The 19,075-nt window shown below is 39.2% G+C and overlaps 1 protein-coding gene across 1 annotated transcript; it reads left to right on the top strand.

Moving 5' to 3' along the window:
- The first annotated feature begins 1,367 nt into the window (after positions 1 to 1,367).
- LOC117288293 (thiamin pyrophosphokinase 1-like) lies at positions 1,368 to 13,770 on the top strand. Its single transcript, XM_033769090.1, has 7 exons — positions 1,368 to 1,738; positions 3,181 to 3,328; positions 5,052 to 5,124; positions 5,597 to 5,692; positions 6,569 to 6,715; positions 11,266 to 11,377; positions 12,416 to 13,770. The coding sequence occupies exons 1-7, from the start codon at positions 1,375 to 1,377 to the stop codon at positions 12,547 to 12,549; spliced, it is 1,074 nt and encodes a 357-aa protein (XP_033624981.1). The 5' UTR covers positions 1,368 to 1,374; the 3' UTR covers positions 12,550 to 13,770.
- Positions 13,771 to 19,075: the final 5,305 nt, after the last annotated feature.

The raw sequence follows: 19,075 nt of genomic DNA, 5'->3' as shown, positions 1-19,075 counted from the left end.
AACACGACCCCATCGAGCACCACGATGAACATAAAGCAGTGGTGACGTTTGTAGCCGCTTGTCCCAAAGTGGAAAAAGGGAGATGGATTACATCAGTAAAACAAAAATATTAAGACGGGGATCCAAGGGAATCTGAATTATTCTCACTTTATAAAAAAACATATTCAAAGTAATAAAAAAAGCTTCCCTACAGTTGTGTCATTTTAAATAATTTATGCAATTGCAAAACCTCACCAGAGAAAAAAAAATACCAAAAGCTGTAGCAACCAACCAAAAGAACCTAAATAAATGCCGACAAAACAGTGACCGGCAGCAGACCTGATTTTTCGACCCTATAGCACCGCGTACTGAGAGTCATCATTGATGGCTACAAATTACACTGGTGTAACAGAATTGCAGCAGATGAAAGCACACGGATAGAAAACAGAGGATGGAACGGGGGGGGGGGGGGGTAACACTAAGGGAGAGGTCAGTGGAAGGAGCTGTATGGGGGTTGGGGGGGGGGGTCAACGATGGGAAGAGGGGGAGGATAATTATTATTTCAAAACCCTAACTTTGTTGAGTACAGAAAAACAATGTATCAAAGCTATTGCAAATTGCTTACCAACAAAAAAATTACCTAAATAAAAAATGCAAACAAAACAGTCGGCTATAAGTGGCCATCAGTGGCCTAATTTTTCGACCTTCAATAGCAGTCTTCACTGGAAGGCTAATGAATGACACTAAATATGGGCCTATAGTGTTGTAGTATTCAAGTCGTAGGCCCCCAAATTGAAGAAAAAAGATGAAAGCACTCAGAGAGTAAAACAAGGGGAGGGTATTAGGGGAAGGGGAGAGAAAAGTTGGTGAATGAGTCAGACTAGAGGGGAAAAATTGTGGTAAAAAGAAGATGGCAAAGATAAAGGGTGCTTATTCATTTACTTCTTAAATGTTTAGACCATGAACGGTTGGTTGGTATGGAGATGCCTCCCGCAAGTTCCCTTCAGACGAAAAGAAATATCTGTGCGTTTTCCAATAATGCCTCAATGCTGTAACAATCAATCCCCTTTCATGTTTAAAAAAAAAAAAACCATTGCCTTTGAATTACTTCATTTAAGAACTTGTGTTTGTGTAGGGGGAATGCTTGAAAAAGAACGTCAGCCTAAAAAGTTGCTGGCGAGTACGAGTCGAGCGATGATAGGCTAGCAAGGCATGATGAGCGAAAGCGCCGTCAAAAAGTTTCTCGCTGACTAATATCCGACTATAGATGGCGCGCTTTGTAAGATGAGGAAAGGATACCCAGACTACTCCCTATGTTTTATGAACAGCATTTATTAGCAGGAGTATGGTGTCTGACTGAATTTCATGCTCGTGTTGTTTTTGTTTGATCTAGGCATGCAAATCGGTCTCGCAACAAAAGTTTTTGCTGCTCAAAAAAGTAAGCTCCAAACAATTAAAATGCCTGGAATTCCGAAGGGATTGTTACGATTATGTCGACTGGGCAGCAAAAGAAGGAACCATAATAGTAGCGCTGATCCAGAAAGCGGTCAAAATGGTAATCATGATTCAACAAAAGAGATAACTGGGTCTCCGAGACCGATTGAAAAGATTGCGGGCATTCCTGACGACTGTAGCGGGTCCAACGCTTCGATTAACGGTGCAGCTGCACAGTCATGCAATGGCATCAGCGGGGAAGTAATAGAAATGGCATTTCCTTGTGTGAGGCGTCCGTTGTCTTGTTTAGAGGAAGGAAATAAAGGTAGGCAAATACAATAGTTAGCTTTATCTAAATCCAATGGAGGTAAAAACAGGTGGAAACAGTTTTGACTTGCGCGTGATTGTGAGCAAATTTAGCACTGCATTCCTGCAAGAATAGTATACTGTACCTAAGTTAACAACATGTTTGTGTAGCAATGATTAATGAACATTTTTGGTTAACTATGTTTTTATATAGACGAAACTGTCTGACTGTGGCCCTGCCTGTACAAACACGCCTCCCTACATATTTTCTTTTAAATTAGGCCTAGAATCATCTCTACTATTGTAATTACTAGGCCACACTATAGTGACTACTCTACTCAACTCAACTCGACTGTTGTGTCCGGAAATAGAGAAACAATTATGAATTCTACCATCATCCACCTCCATGATTAGACCCAGTAACTGGGGCGCTGTACTTAAAAAAAAAAAAAAATTGTTTGTCATTATCGGTCGCGCCCCAGTTACTGGGTCTAATTATGAATAATATATGGGATAACTTTCCGTATCACACCACCACTTTTTCACTAATTTTTACAAAAAGGAATATCTCATTGAGGTGAATTAGATACTATGTTATTTCATATCGAATGAAAAAGTGTGATACGGAAACTTTTCCTGAAGTGGTTTCATAACTTCAGTTTCAGTTAAATTTATTTTGCCCTGTCATCCAAAGTTAAAATAAAAAATAGTAATATAGGCCTAGGCCTAAACTACTGTATGGAGAAACCTTCCCACTCAATGTTTAAAAAAAAACCCAATAAGAATAGAAATAATTTCTTTTTAATTCATAATGAGTAAATAATTATTGTGAAAGTATTTTGAATAAATAATGTTCATTTCGATGCTAATAATGTTAAATGTTTGGCCAGCTTGACCCCCAAACAAAACGGTCTGTCTATGGCAAATTGCAAAGGCTGTTGTATGTTTTTGGTTTTGAAACAGCATTTGGGATATCTGTTAAAATTTGTTCAGGGACAAAGTTATTTGAACAAATTATTTCAGCAAAAAAACAGCCCATCCAACTTTTAAGTTTTATAGCCCAATCTGCAACTCCAGAAGTAATACAAAAGGCCTCACTGTTCTGAAGGATCATGTTGCAGATTATTCTGAAATGACACTAATCCGAATTTGACTATTAGCTGGCAAGCATCCCAATATAGAAACATCACATCAACTTTTTGTAAAGAAGACAATGAACAAATTTCAGTTTTAGACCAGGAGGATAAACCCCACCGCGCAAACCCATGCAGGGACAGAAAATTCATCCTTATTTAAGGCTATGGCTCGAGTATCAAACCAGGGTCAACAGACATGACAGAGGTGAAATGCAGGGACAGAAATGGATTGTGTTTGTTGTTATCTGTAAAACTAAAATCAAATTAATTTCTGATTGTTTTTTTTTTTATAAAAACATAAATTGTTTTCATCCATTTTTATTAGATTCAAAGGTGGCGTTAATGATTTTAAACCAACCTTTGGATGCGTTACGACAGCAACTTCATGTTTTATGGAATCGTTCAGTACTCAAAGCCGTTGTAGATGGAGGTGCTAACAGACTGTATGAATGTGTAATAGGAAATCACCAGAAGTAAGTCTAGATAACTTTTCCTAAACGGTTTAAAATCTTGTTCAGGGAACTGTCTGAATTTGTAGACCCAAAGAATAATAGCTCATAGATCAATATATACTTGGTTTGCGTTAACACCATGTGTGTATCTACTTGCCAGGTAAAGTTTGTTCTTAGAGAACTGTCTTGCTTATTCTTCACTACCCTGCAGTAGATTTATCGGATTGTTCGAGAGACTTCTCAGTTCTGAAAAGAACTGTCCTGCTTTTTAACTTCTCCCTAGGCGGAAGGTATAGAAAATTGAATGGGACTACCACTTTAAAGGATCGTTATTAACTGCACTACCGCGGAGTGAGTTCTTAAATTGGTCTCACTGTTCCGACTAGCTTGCTCTAGTCATCTTCATAGGTCATTGTGAGTAATTGTGTGACATAGGCTTACCAATCTTATCAAAGTCCAAACCAAACATTTGTGTGTACAGGTTCATGTACCACACGTAGCATTGAGTGGCAGATATGGGACAGCGTCTAGCCAATACATAAACAGTGTAACTTGTAAACAAATGTTGATGTAAACAAGAAACGAATAATGTCTGGTTATGTGGACTACACACGTGTACAAGCAGAAATTCCCTGCTTACCTGATAGATAGGCCTGATGTATTAGAGCAGAATTCCCTGCTTCTGTAAACGCTGATCTTTTAATTACAGTCAGCAGGGCCATGAAATTGGACCCATATCCTTTGATCATGATTCATCAACTTCCAATGTTTTGTTTCTCGTTTAGTAAGGTCATCGAGATAAAAAAAGTTTTAAGTAATTGTTGTCCCTGCTTGCCAAGGTTTTATACAATACCGTAGAGGTCAGTGACCCAAAGGGAACCAACCAGGAGAACAAATGACTTACCATTTTTTATTTATTTAAAAAAAAGAAATTATTTGGGTGGGAAGTTTCCAACCACAAGGCCCTAAGACAGGCCAGTTAGAGTAAGCGAATAAAAGGGGAATGGGTATAAAAGAAGTATGACATTAGTGTGGGGAGAAGCTTGATGAATCCTGTCTTAGATCTACATCTATCCAGCTACTTGTAAAAGCCTATTCAGCATCTAGACAAGGGTGCGGCTGCAGATGGTGGACGGCTTGTGTGCTCAGTGGGTGCCAAAATATATACAAAAATAGAGATATATGTGCAAGTGAAAACATGACTCTAGATGCCTACTCGCATCTGATGGCCTCCTTGAACTGCTCAAAGGTGGGCAGCTCAATAATGTCTCGAGGAAGCTCATCCAAGTCTTTTATGGTGCGAGGAAAGAAGCTGTTTTTGTATGAGTCTGACGATGTTCTTAGTCTTCTAAATTTCAGGCCATGTTTACTTCTGGTTGCACTGGCCTTATGGTTGATGTAGTCTGGGAGAGGAATGGCTATCTGATGGTTGAGGAATCATGACTAGACTTGATTGTAATCGTCGTTCTTGAAGTAGATGTAGGAAACAAGAAGACATTTTTAGTTTTAGATACCGGGAGGAAAACCTATGCAATCATCAGGTAGGGACTGAAAAGCTCAATGAAAGCTCAATATGGTCTGGTCTGTGGTGGGATTCGAACCAGTGTCCAAAAAGTTGAAAAAGACGGAGAAAGAAACCACTCGGCAAAACTGAATTGCATTGATTGTGATTCTAGAGCTAAATGTAAAAGATGAATGACATACTGTATTGTAAAACTTAAACTTGTCTTATTTTCTTGTGCAGTTATATTCCAGATTTAATATCAGGAGATTTTGACTCTATACGACCGGAGATCCTCCTTTACTACCAGAGCAAGGTAAATCTAACTACCTCTGAATTAAATTCTGAGGTCTCGAAATCAAGCATCTGAAAGCACACAACTTCGTGTGACAAATGTTTTTTTTTTTATAGTTATCTCGCAACTTCAAATGAACCCTATGCATAAGAGCATGAATTATTTGCTTTACATATATAAGCACCAGTGTTTTCAAGATAGTTGGCTCATTTTTGTTGTGTTTATAGACACTGGTCACTTTTGGTAATTGTCAAAGACCAGTCTTCTCACCTGGTGTATCTCAACATTATGCATTAAATAACAAACCTGTGAAAATTTGAGCTCAATTGGTCGTTTGAAGTTGGGTCTCCAATGTGTCTTTAAGTTTTGAGTCGCTGCCATTTTACAATGAATGAAATGGGATTTCAAGCTACAGGAAAACGATTCGCAAACTTTTTTTCGTTAAAATAGTTGACAAATATTGACTGTTTAATCCATTCCTTTCTGATACCAGGGAGCCAAAATAGTTAAAACCCCTGACCAGAACTACACAGATTTCACCAAATGCCTGAGACTGGTTGTGGACACAATAGAGTCCAGCAAACAAAAGGCAAGTCAACTTACTTAACTTTACTGTATTTTCTGACTAAAATTTATAATAGAATTGGTTCGGTACATTATTTTGTTAACAATATTGGTACAACTGAAACTAGTTGATGTTTCCTGTTTGTGTCAAGGTGGATTCTATAAATGTTTGCCAACTTAATTCTTTTTACCACCTTATACCATAGAGCAAGATGAAACTTAAGCAAACATTTACAACCTATGAAGTGGACTTAGTAAAACAATTAAAACAAATGTGTGTTTCTGTGGCCACATCAAAACTAACTTTTGTATCCTGTTGTTTCAAGGTGGGTTCTATCATGGTACTTAAATTCCTTTTGAGACTCTTATTATGAAACTTAAGCAAAACACTAACAAACTTTATAGTCAACAAGATTTAAAAAAAAAATTGCTGTGGGAGGCCATCGAAATACAAGCGCATCATACAGTTCCACGAGACATTGGTTTCTTCATCAACGACATCTGGTGACCCATCGTCAAGCCCACCAGCTCACCACAAGAATGTCACACTCCCAAGGCACACACACCCAGCCAGCAACCAACTATCATGCATCACCGCCCAAGCACAGCCTCGATCCTTCCCGCCCAAATGCTCATCCATCCAGCACTACTAAAGCTCCACCACCGCCAGACAGCAGTCCTGCATTCTCCTGAAGATGAGCAGAGTTACTGTTCGAAACATCGAGACCAAACTGGCTCTTTTCAGAGCCAACACTCGCCCTAATAGATTTACACATGGTTGTACCCGCAAGTTTACTATTTATTTATAGTTTCTTCTTATTTCTCCACACCCTGCAAAACTTCAATGTGCGTGTTGATGTGGCCATATCAAAACTAATTTAATTTTCCTGTTTACTTCCAGGTGGATTGTATCATAGTACTTGGTGCCTTTGGAGATCGTTTAGACCAAACTTTAGCAAACATTAACACACTTTATGAAGCCAACTTAATCACCAAATTACCAGTGTATCTCTTGGCGGACGGATCCCTGGGGTGTTTACTTAGACCGGTAAGAAATTGTTGTCTTATAAAATTTAGTTGTGTTTATTTTGTACCATAACCAAACCATTAGGGCTTGTATTTTGGGCGAATGTCCACAAGACACTTGTACCTCAAACCTGGACTAGAATTTATTTTGCAAGACCTGAATCATGAGTTGATCAATGAGTTGTGGCGTGTCATGGCTGAGCGGTTAAGAGCACCAGATTCAAGCTCTGGTGTTTGATCACCAGAGTGTGGGTTCGAATCCCGGTCATGACACTTGCTACAACACAATTGAGGAGGTAGTGCTTTCTGCTCTACCGGCCAGGCTTGGAATTGATGATACCCAAGCCTGCCCTAATGGACTGTTAAAGAGGTAACCCTGTTTCAGCCCTAGGAGTAGGTGACAATTACCAATAGTGTCCAATGTCTTTAAATATATTGATTTTTTTGTCAATGTACGCTGCTTTATAGGCAAAAAAAAACCAAAAAACAAAAACACAATAAAATAATAATAATAATAACTAGAGGTACATGTACAGTTTTTGTTTACTACAAAAACAAGGTGTTCATGGTGAGTGAGTGAATGAATTGGTGACAACATTTTACCTCATCAATCCAATGACTGGTTAAGGAGTTATGATTTTTTTACAAATTAAACACCAACTTCCGGTTTGCATCAGATAAAAGGTCAAATAGGGGTTACTTTTTATGTAGCGCGTGATAAGTTTATTAAGACCTTTTAAATGATGGATGGGTTGTAAAAATCCAATATTTGGTTTAGAAGTTATGATTTTTTCAAATATAAAGTTTCAACTTCCGTTTTGAACCGGAAGGTACTGTCAAATGAGGTCACACTTGGTAGCGTTGGTGATGTCTTTTGAGTTCTTTCTTTTGACGTATAGATGATAAAAATCAAATCATGTGGTTTAGGATTTTTTTTATTTTTCAAACATTATATATCAGTTTCCAACTTTAACTGGAAGTCAAGGTCAAACAGGGTCGCATATTGTATAGCACGTGATAAGTCTATTAAGACCTTTCAGATGATGCATAGATTGAAAAAATCCAATGTATGGTTCAGATGTTATGATTTTTTTCAAATATTAAACATCCGGTTTGAACCGGAAGGCAATTTTGTCAGGTCACAAATTATAGCGTTAGTAATGTTTTTCAAAGCCTTATCTGACGACGTTCAGATAATAAACAACTAATTTCTGGTTCTGGGGTAATATTTTTTCAAATAATTAACTGCATCTTCCTGTTTAACTGGAGGTCAAGGTTTAATAGTCAATGTTGTGTATCGTTTCTTAAGTTGTTACATACCTACCCAATGACGTATAAATATATAAAAAATCAAATGTGTTGTTGTGAAATTATTTTTCTTTGACCAATTATTTTCAACCTCTGGTTTGAACAAGAAGCCAAGTTTAAACTGATTTTATTTGTGTAGATCCTGACTAGTTCATTAAAACCTTTCAGCTGATGTATGACTTGTAAACATTTTGTAATTATGTGATGGACTATCTGAAGGTGTATAATGTATCTTATAACATCAATGCATATGTATTCCTACTTGTAGTTTTGGTGCGAGACGTTGTTCATTATTACTCAACTACTGCGATTCACCGCGATTCACTCAGCGCTCGATGTTACTAAAAACGTTACAGCGCCCTCTTTCGCTGGACTAAAGAGAGCACTTTTGGGAATTCCCGCGCTTGCACTGCATAGCGTACATAGCGTGCGTTGTTGATCAAAATGGGGTAAACGCGTGGGTCAACAGGTGCTTTGACGTCCCTTTTCGACTGATGTAAAGGTCCAAATTTTGTTATTTCTGTGCAAAAGATTGAGCGGGATTGCTGTTTTACAATCTGAAACAAAAATTACGTTGAAATGATCAGTAGTTTTAAAAACATGAATACGATAAGATTTTATGAAATTTTCAAATTTTGTTTTGCACTAGAAGTATTAAAAATATTTTACGTGTTCTGTGAAGCATTTGTCCAACTTTTAATGATCTATCCGATGATGTGTAGATTGTCAAAATCCGATTCATAGTTTTTGAGTTATGATTTTTACAAATATTAAACTTTGATCTAACGTAATTCAATTCCCGATGACGTCATAATGACGTAATTAAGTATGTGTTGTCTTGATACTGAGGTTCAACTATCTGTTGAGTTTCAACATTCCATTCAATCTCAATCTTGAGTTATTCCGTAGAAAAGCTCGAAAGTTGTTTTTTGACGAAAAAAACCCGAAGGTGAACTTCGACCCAGGGTAACGACCCGGATGCTAAGGTCGTACGATTTTGGCGTTAACTTTTCAAATGTTGCCCCAGTCTTGGTCTATCAGATGCGAAAACTTTGAACATCATAGCTTTCATATTCGTTGAGATACAGCAAAACGAAAATGGTCCCTTTTTAACTTTAAAAACCCTGTAATTTGACACCTAATGACGTCATCATGACGTAATGAAAACTGTGCCGTCTTCGTATTGAGGTTCAATTGTCTGGTGAGTTTCAAGGTTCAGTTTGGCTTGAATCTTGAGTTATGCTGTAGATAAGAGTTGACGGGAAGAAGAAGGAAGATGGAGAAGAAGAAAAAAACAGAGCAATAACAATAGGTGTTCGTGCATGCACGAACACCTAAAGACTTGTGATGGGCACATGAGGCGCAGTAAAACAAAAACAAAATGAAAGAAAAACAGACACAAAAAATAAGTCCTTGAAAACTTGTAACGTAAGATAAGATTTGATTAGATATTTGAATTTTGTGGTACAAAGAAAAGATCTAAGATTCAGTGGTAGAGAGTTCCAAATGCGTGGTGCAGCTTAAGAAAAAGACCTGTCAACCCATGAGTGTCAAGACTTGGGTTCAATGAGGAGAAGCATGGAACTTGATTGAAGATTCCTTGATGGAGTGTAAACTTAAAGTAGATCAGAAATATAGTGGGGAGCCTTTCTGTTAAGTTCTTTGTGGCAATGAGCATCAGCTTGAAGTCACATATGGAAGTATCAGTTGAATACAGCGTGGGACTTGAACCCACACTCTGCTGATCAGGTGACCAAAGCCTGAATACAGTGCTCTTGGTAATTACTCAAAATATTTATTAGCATAAAAACTTTCTTGGTAACAAGTAGTTGGGAGAGGTTGATAGTATAAAACATTGTGAGAAACAACTCCCTCTGAAGTAACGTAGTTTTCGAGAAAGAAGTAATTTTCGACCTCAGATTTAGAATTTGAGGTCTCGAAATCAAGCATTTGATAGCACACAACTTTGTGTGACAAGTGTTTTTTTCCTTCTTTTATTATTATCTCGCAACTTCGACAACCGATTGAGTTCAAATTTTCACAGGTTTGTTATTTGATGCATATGTTGAGATACACCAAGTGAGAAGACTGGTCTTTGACAATAACCAATAGTGTCCATTGTCTTTAAAGACACGAGTGTCAAGAATAGGATCAAACCCACACTCTGCTGATCAGAAACACTAGAGCTTGAGTCCAGTACACTTGACCGCTTGGTCGTGACACGCCACTATCCCTATGTATAAGGACACAAGTATCAAAACCTGGACTCGAACCCACACTCTGCTGATCAGAAACACTAGAGCTTGAGTCCAGTACACTTGACCGCTTGGTCGTGACACGCCACTATCCCTATGTATAAGGACACAAGTATCAAAACCTGGACTCGAACCCACACTCTGCTGATCAGAAACACTAGAGCTTGAGTCCAGTACACTTGACTGCTTGGTCGTGACACGCCACTATCCCTATGTATAAGGACACAAGTATCAAAACCGGGACTCGAACCCACACTCTGCTGATCAGAAACACTAGAGCTTGAGTCCAGTACACTTGACCGCTTGGTCGTGACACGCCACTATCCCTATGTATAAGGACACAAGTATCAAAACCTGGACTCGAACCCACACTCTGCTGATCAGAAACACTAGAGCTTGAGTCCAGTACACTTGACCGCTTGGTCGTGACACGCCACTATCCCTATGTATAAGGACACAAGTATCAAAACCTGGACTCGAACCCACACTCTGCTGATCAGAAACACTAGAGCTTGAGTCCAGTACACTTGACTGCTTGGTCGTGACACGCCACTATCCCTATGTATAAGGACACAAGTATCAAAACCGGGACTCGAACCCACACTCTGCTGATCAGAAACACTAGAGCTTGAGTCCAGTACACTTGACCGCTTGGTCGTGACACGCCACTATCCCTATGTATAAGGACACAAGTATCAAAACCTGGACTCGAACCCACACTCTGCTGATCAGAAACACTAGAGCTTGAGTCCAGTACACTTGACCGCTTGGTCGTGACACGCCACTATCCCTATGTATAAGGACACAAGTATCAGAACCGGGACTCGAACCCACACTCTACTGATCAGAAACACTAGAGTCCAGTGCACTTGACTGCTCGCCAAGTAGGTTTTGTGTAAATCTATGATTTTTTGTATTTCAATCTTACCAGTGTTATGAACACCCTTTACATGTATGTGAATCTTGTGAATTTTCTTTTCATGTGATTGTTGTTGTTTTTGATTTTCAGGGGAAACATGCAGTAGAAGTCAATACGGGTTTAGAGAGTGACTGGTGCGGGTTGGTTCCAATCGGACACAAATGCAGACAGGTTACAACTACAGGCCTAAGATGGAATCTCGGTAAGAGCTATGTGTACAAATTATTACCAAATGAAAAAATAATAATAATAATAATAATAACAACAATAATAGACCATTTTTATATAGCGCTTTTCACACCCGAGTGGTGTCTCAAAGCGCTTCCGACATTATTACCCCTGGTCGCTGGGCCTTAAATCATTCCTTAAACCATCTCAGCTCCCTGGGGAGTATAATTATACAGCCTGTGCGCAATGTATGCGCTACTCGGCTTAACCAATCACAAGAACTATCTCTGCCCTCACAGCTAGGTACCCATTTACCCCCTGGGTGGAGAGAAGCAATATAGTTAAGTGTCTTGCTCAGGGACACAAGTGTCACGACCGGGATTCGAAATAAACAGAACGGGTCATGATAATAATTTTTGTAGCTCTTTTAACACACTCAAAGCAGAGACCGTGGAGGCCAGAGCCTCTGATGCCCCTGGTTCTGGCCTTGGTGCCCCTTCTAAAGTTTCACATAGACTTAAAGAGTTTCCAACCAATGCCCTTTGCCAAGTGAAACTGGCCTTGCCCTTTCAAAGATTAAATTCCGTTCCTGCCAAGTGCTCACTATTTTTACAGTAGGTATGCAGAGCTACGAGGCCCACTCACTCACTATAGCTCTGTAAGGGTTTACAAGGGGGTGCAGCACAGCTTGCCTTCAACCATGCCAGGAACACTGGGGGGGGGGGGGTTTGAACCCATGCTCTTTATGATAAGTATAATGGTCTTTTAATCCCTCTGCACCATGGGGAAGTATAGTCATTGGCAACGGCACTCAATCATGCATCCGTCGAGCGTGGCACTTTTATTTCCTTGACCTTAAATTGATTTACATGTAGAAGTGACATTTGGACTTGAACAATCCTGGGGAGAATACTGCTGTAATGCGTAACAAAGCAAGGCCCCTGTGTATTTAATGTTTTATCCCCAGTCATCATGCGCTGTTGAATCCTTTCTCAACTTTATGTTTCAATAAAGATAAGGTTTAGTAAAGATAGGATATATCTGGTCATTTTGAACTCTCTGTTTGTTTCAGACCATCAGCCAATGCAGTTTGGAAGCCTTATCAGCACGTCTAATACTTACTCTGAGGGGGCTGAGGTAGTGACTGTCCAGACTGACCAACCACTGCTATGGACAATGGGAATAAGGAGCGATAAATCCAAATAGCGGGGGGCTTCGGCTGTCATGCCAGGGGCCGATTTCACAAAGAGATAAAACTGCAATTCAGTCGCAGTTGCTTAGTTAAGTGTAAACATGCTGCTTCACCCTCCTAGTAGGCCGATTGTGGAGGCTTCTTTTTCACCATTCAAAATAATGTATACGCTTCACTGATCATGTATGGTTGTGTGCCCTTTGATACAATAGACCTTTATCATGGTGCAGCCATCTTGAATTTCTTCCATTGATATCAAAGTTACACAACCGAGGCTGGAAAAACAAAATAGTCTGGTTCCTGTTTGCAAGATGATTATTAGCATTCATTATTGTTATTTGATACGAGGAACAAGACCAAGATGGAGGCAGCTTGATAAAGGTCTATGGTAAAGCTGCTCTGTCCCAACTTTAGAATCATCCCCCAGTCCCAACTTGAGGGTTACAGTTGGGACAGCCCAACTATCATGCCCTATAGTGATAGTGATAGTGATGTAGATAACCACAATTAGTTGGGTTTCTGAAAGGATTTTGATCCTCAGAAATTTCTCTGGGCTTGCATTTTGGCTCATAAGTGATACATGTTCTTACACAAATTTCTAATATGAATGATAAATTTCAGACACTTTGTTTGTGTCGGCCCTTCTCATGGCAGGTATAGGTATTCGGCCGTCCCAACCGTAACACTAGTGTTGGGACCGATCTCAACTACAGTTGGGACAATTCTAAAGTTGGGGTCGAGAGTGAGGAAAGGATTTTTTAATGCAGCTGTATAAAATTGGGCCCTGGCTTAAACTCCATTTTGATTCCCTATATTAGCCAAATGAACATGCCTTTCAAAGCCAGTTTAAAGGAATCAGGCAAATTTCAGAATTACAAGTAATATCTTTAAGTTTAAAATGGTCTATGGCTTAGAGGTGTATTCATCTTTGAAGGATGAGAGTATACAAATCATGAAAGATGTTAATAGTGAAATTAACAGTAATTTCAAGAAAGTATTTATGTATACATTTTTGTTAAAAAAAAAAGGTTTTTAAAGTGCTTGAAATTTATGAAGGGTTTATTTTTCTATTATTATTTATCAAGTTTTATGTTATTCCCCGTTTTTAATCCGAGATTTGTCCAGTCTACTTGTCTTATTTAATATTTTTGTTTGTTGTAGCTTATTAAATGTTAGCTTATTAAATGTTAGCTAAAGTCCCACTTGCACCTCCTGATTAAAAAAAAAAAAAAAAATCAAATAATTAAAGGGTCTATGTACTTTTTGTAGGGCAAAATACACAATGTCCACAGATTTATACTAAACTTACACAGTTTGAAGATAATGATAGTAGAAAGCTTCCCTGAAAATCTTACTTGCTGAGGTGCTGTAGTTTTTGAGAAATGAGTAAAACAATGTCATGAAAATAATTGTCCTCTCACTGATCATGAGACGAAAACTATGTTAGCATGTAAAAACGTATTTTCAAGACATTGTTTTACTCATTTCTCAAAAACCACAGCACCTCAGCGTCTAATATTTTAAGGTTCACTTTCTAATATCTTAAAACTGTGTAAGTTTAATGTAAATCTGTGGACATTGTGTCTGTTTTACAAAAAGTACCCAAATCCTTTTTAAAGCAGCTGTTCAACGGTAAAATGAGTATTTTATGCCTTTTCAATGTTGTTTCATGTAACGTGCAAGTACTGTGGATGGTGTTTACATCAACAGTAACACAGGAATGTTCTTTGTTAAGAGTTTGTTCCTCCAAAATAATTAAGCCATGTTCATACTTTCTGCGAATGCGATATGAATTTTGATGAATAATGTGCAACAGTTGAAATGTGCTCAACTCCTGCGAAACATTCCCTGCGAAAACAGCCATGTGACGCAAAATTGATTCGCTTTGCAATCGCAGAAAGTATGGACCGGGCTTGAGCTGATGTAAACTGCTCACCAACTAAAATGACCCACGGTACAAATGCAAAAAATAGTTACGATGTGACTTTTCCACACAGACAAAGGCAGAAAGCATACAGCTTTTTCTTTGTGCTGTCTGCCTCACTACTCTCTACTCATCTACTTCCACTTCTGTTACACTTGTGGATCTGTTTATGTGTCTTGTGTTGTCATTTAGCCTTGGAGAATACCTCTACTAACTGGTCGAAGCGTCAGGACATTTACTATTTGTTGTAAAGAATATAATTGTGGTATCCGATTCTATAGTTACAAAATAGACCGATCCATTAAGCTCCGCCCCATTGTGTATTGACCAATCACAACCCAATGCGCCACCAAAAGTTCGACAAAATAAAGTCTGACATGCGTGCACTTATGCTTGGCGCGTGCAGCAGAGTTGTGCAGAGAGGCTCACTCGTTCTTGCTCACACATGCGCCATGGGCGACGCCCAATGGATCGGTCTGTTTGAACTGGCCTCATTTCACCCGGCCTGCTTGGTGGTCCACCAGTCAAGACATCTGCATGTTGAGGTTGTGGGTTAAAATCCCATTGAGGTAGCCTTGTTGACATAAAGCCATAGGTCTTGTGTACTAGGATTGATAGTACACGCAAAAGAACCCAATACAGTACACTTATCATGGAAGAGTAGGGGTTAATCTACAAGCACCCATGTTTATGGGTTTCCTCAGGCTTGCGAGCTACAGTTATTAAGTTCACTTACAAGGCATCCTCCCATTTATGATTTCACTTATAACTGCTGTTCTGTCCCAATCGATATTTTTTATAATTTATTTGACTCGTTTTAAAGACAATGGACACTATTGGTAATTGTCAAAGACCAGTCTTCTCACTTGGTGTATCTCAACATATGCATAAAATAACAAATCTGTGAAAATTTGAGCTCAATTGGTCGTTGAAGTTGCGAGATACTGTAATAGTGAAAGAAAAAACACCCTTGTCACATGAAGTTGTGTGCATTTATATGGTTGATTTCGAGACCTCAAGTTCTAAACTTGAGGTCTCGAAATCAAAATGTGTGGAAAATTACTTCTTTCTCGAAAACTATGGCACTTCAGAGGGAGCCGTTTCTCACGATGCTTGATACTATCAACCTCTCCCCATTACTCTGTACTAAGTAAGGTTTTATGCTAATAATTATTTTGAGTAATTATCAATAGTGTCCACTGCCTTTAAAACTAACACTGAACCATTTAACCTCCTAAGTTTTAAAAGTTATAAATTATGATTTTGTTGGTGTATATCTCAGGGATGTAGTGAATATTTAAGTGAACTGTTGGTTTTGGAAAGATTTATAATTTTAATCGTCTAGGTTATCAAAAACACAATTATACCAATGGGCAATTCCATGGTCAGTCGCATTACACTTTTCAGTGTCATTTCTCGATCTTGGTGCTAGAAGTTGTATGTGAGATATTCTTTCCACTAAGTTTATAGACTGATTTGTACTTGACACCCAAGGCTTTGAATTGATAATATTAGAAATACTGTGGGCTTTGTACTCTGGATGTTATAACGTTGTAAAAAGCAGTCGGTCGCGGTACACAAAAAGGCATGGTAAAAAAAACACTTGTCACAATTCAAAACTTTCCTATATCAAAAAGCTTGTGAAAGTGTTACTATATGTAACACACAACTGTTCTACATGAGTATCCAACAGGATACTTATAAATGGTCAGCAACTTGAACTTTTAGGTATACATGGCAAAACCATGGTCAGTCGCATTATGGTCAGTCGCATTACAGTTTTCCAGACAATGTAGTCACGCCTACATAGAGCCCAAGCTGAGTTCTTATTTGGAAAAATTGGGTTCATTCCTTGTCAACAACTAAAAATCAATTGGTTTGATTTTTTGGTGTCCTGTCCATGTTTGCTTGGAATTGCCCCTTTTCATCAAAATAGATAGTCATGTTGGTGAAAAAGTGCATAGCAGTTTAGACATTGAGGGAGAGTCACCCCTGACAAAATAGTCTGAAATTATGACATATCGAAAGTTTGTATAATCCCCGGAGTTAATGTTTTTAAGAAAGTTTTGGGAACAGTACAGGCAGTGCTACAGAAGCAGAATCAAACAGCCGGATTTCTTTATATCTGAATCGACAGCCATTTTTTTCAATAAGTAGACATAAAAATTTGAATTAACCGATCCCTTAAGCTCCGCCCCATTGTGTATTGACCAATCACAACTCATTGCACAACCAAAAGTCTGACATGCGTGCGCTTATGCTTGGCGCGCGCGGCAGAGTTGTGCAAAATATTATTGGAGAGGCTCACATGCTCTTGCTCACACGTGCGCCGTGGGCAGAGCCTAATGGATCAGTGTATAGACGATGTGACCTGTGACATCACATGTTTACAAAAGAGCCACAGCCTGGACTTCCTGCAGGCACGATTTGAACACAGCCTAATGGAAGAAATCATAAAATCTTATACTTTATGGAGATTGCACTGTCTAACTCTTATCAACTTTTGATATGATGAAAAAGGGAACATCTCAAAACTTGTCCCGCTTTTACTTTCATAATTCTTGGATTTATGTGGAAATTATGACACGAAATGTCAACTTTCCCATATGACCTGTGCAGTATTGTGCCTGCCAGAATACTCGAAAAATGTACAAGGTCACACTGATTGTAACAAAAGTTCACATGGTCTATTGAGATAGAAGTCTGCAGAGTCCCTCATTTACACAATGCAGTTTAAATTCATGTGACCCTATTAACCTTTGTAAAAAATTTCAACACTGGTTGTCATTTGAACCTTATGAAACCAGTCATGTGACTCAACAGGGTAGTTTTACAAATCTGGAACTTGAAAGATACATGTACATTATCCTTCAAAGACCCCATAATACATAGCTGCACTCTATATTTATCATAGATAGCTGAATTCAAGAGTAATTTTATGAACAAATAAACAATTTGAATAAAGTTGGAATTGTTAGTTTCAAAGTGATTTATACCCGGCCCGTCTGAAAACTTGACAGATAGCAAGGCATTCATGGAAAGATGAAAGTTTCAGAACCAAGTTTAGATATCACACTTTGCTTAGAGGCTGGTATGTACTCGCTGTGTTTTCCTGCGGATGCAGCACATGGACCATTAATAACAGTGCTTTAATTTTCACTACCTTATGGAGACCAAGGACCTAACAAAAAAAAGGGAAAATAAAAGGACTCCATGGGGAAATGCTATGAAAAGAACAAAAGATGTCTATCTATCTATGTAGTGAAGTACATTCCTCTTGTAGTAGAGTATAGTCGTACTGTAAGGTGCAAAGTGCACGATCAGGAACACGACATCCTCTATTTACATGTGGAAAAAGTGCAAGTAAAAAGCGCCACCCATCTGTCCCATCTGTCTCCACAGGGATGAAAAAAGGGAATGTGTGTACATGTATTGGAAAATAGGTTGTACACACTACATGAAGTGTGATGCATAGTCAAACAAATTGAAACATTTGTTAGGTGTGTATTCGCAATGTCAGTGAATGATGGCAAGAAGTTAAAGATGAAATCTGTACCCTTTACATGGCATTCAAAGCTCAGTTCTAATGCATGGCTAAAAATCGGAATATGTTTCAAGACATACAACACAGTTTGAACCTTGTACGTTGATGACATCCAGCCGCCATCTTAGAGGTAAAATGATTACGAAGCTCACAGATTACAGATTTGTATGCACGGTGCACAGGATTGGCAAATGAACAACCTCCTTTTGACATCTAGGAGAGGGCGCCCTACTGAAATGATATCAAGTGCATAGACCTTTTTGCAAATACCATTGCGCAAGCGCAATCTGTCGAATGAGGTGCATGTTGGTCTAGCTGGTGATAAAATTTGACAGCTAGCTAGACCAGCATGCACCTCAGTAGGATTTGAAACTGCATGGTGGAAATAAGATATAAAAGAGTTTGCGGAAACACCATGTAATAACAATCTCTAAATGAGTTGGGGTGGTTCTGAAAAGAACCGTTGGATTAACTCGACGTTTCGATCAGTATGCTCTGATCGTCTTCTGGAGAATGCTGGACTCTGATGCTGCATGCTGCTTAAGTACTGGGCGGCGGATTAGTTTGGTGATGCACGAAGGCGGGAAATAGAGGCGGGAAGTGAACTCGATGATGCGTGGTGAAACCTGTTGTGGAGCCTTGGGTGGTGTGTGGGGGGTGTGTACTCACTGAACCGTGTCAGTAGAAACAAGCACAGGGGATAGTGAGGGTGTGGGGCCTAGGGGGTGACCGTGGATATAGAAGATCCATTGGTCGGGAGAAGGGGGAGCCAGATGTCGCTGATGTGCACAGTTAGTTTACCATACCTAGGTCCCCCCTCTCATCGCCTCCAACGCATCTTCAAGCAAGCAGGAATCAAGGTGTATCACTCCGCCCCGAGGAAACTCCATGGCTCTCTCCAATCGCACAAGGACAAGAAGGACCCCTCCACCCGTGCCGGAGTCTATCGCATTCCATGCGAATGTGGTAAGGTTTATGTCGGGGAAACCGGGCGTAACGTTCCCACTAGACTTACGGAACACCGAGCACACGGAAGGAGGGGGGACTTCGATAAATCCGCCATCGTCAAGCA

The sequence above is a fragment of the Asterias rubens genome, chromosome 3 (assembly GCF_902459465.1).
Source record: "Asterias rubens chromosome 3, eAstRub1.3, whole genome shotgun sequence".
In the NCBI taxonomy this organism is placed as follows: domain Eukaryota; kingdom Metazoa; phylum Echinodermata; class Asteroidea; order Forcipulatida; family Asteriidae; genus Asterias; species Asterias rubens.
The sequence above is the reverse complement of the archived record's forward strand: the minus strand, read 5'-3'. Positions and strand labels throughout refer to the sequence as shown.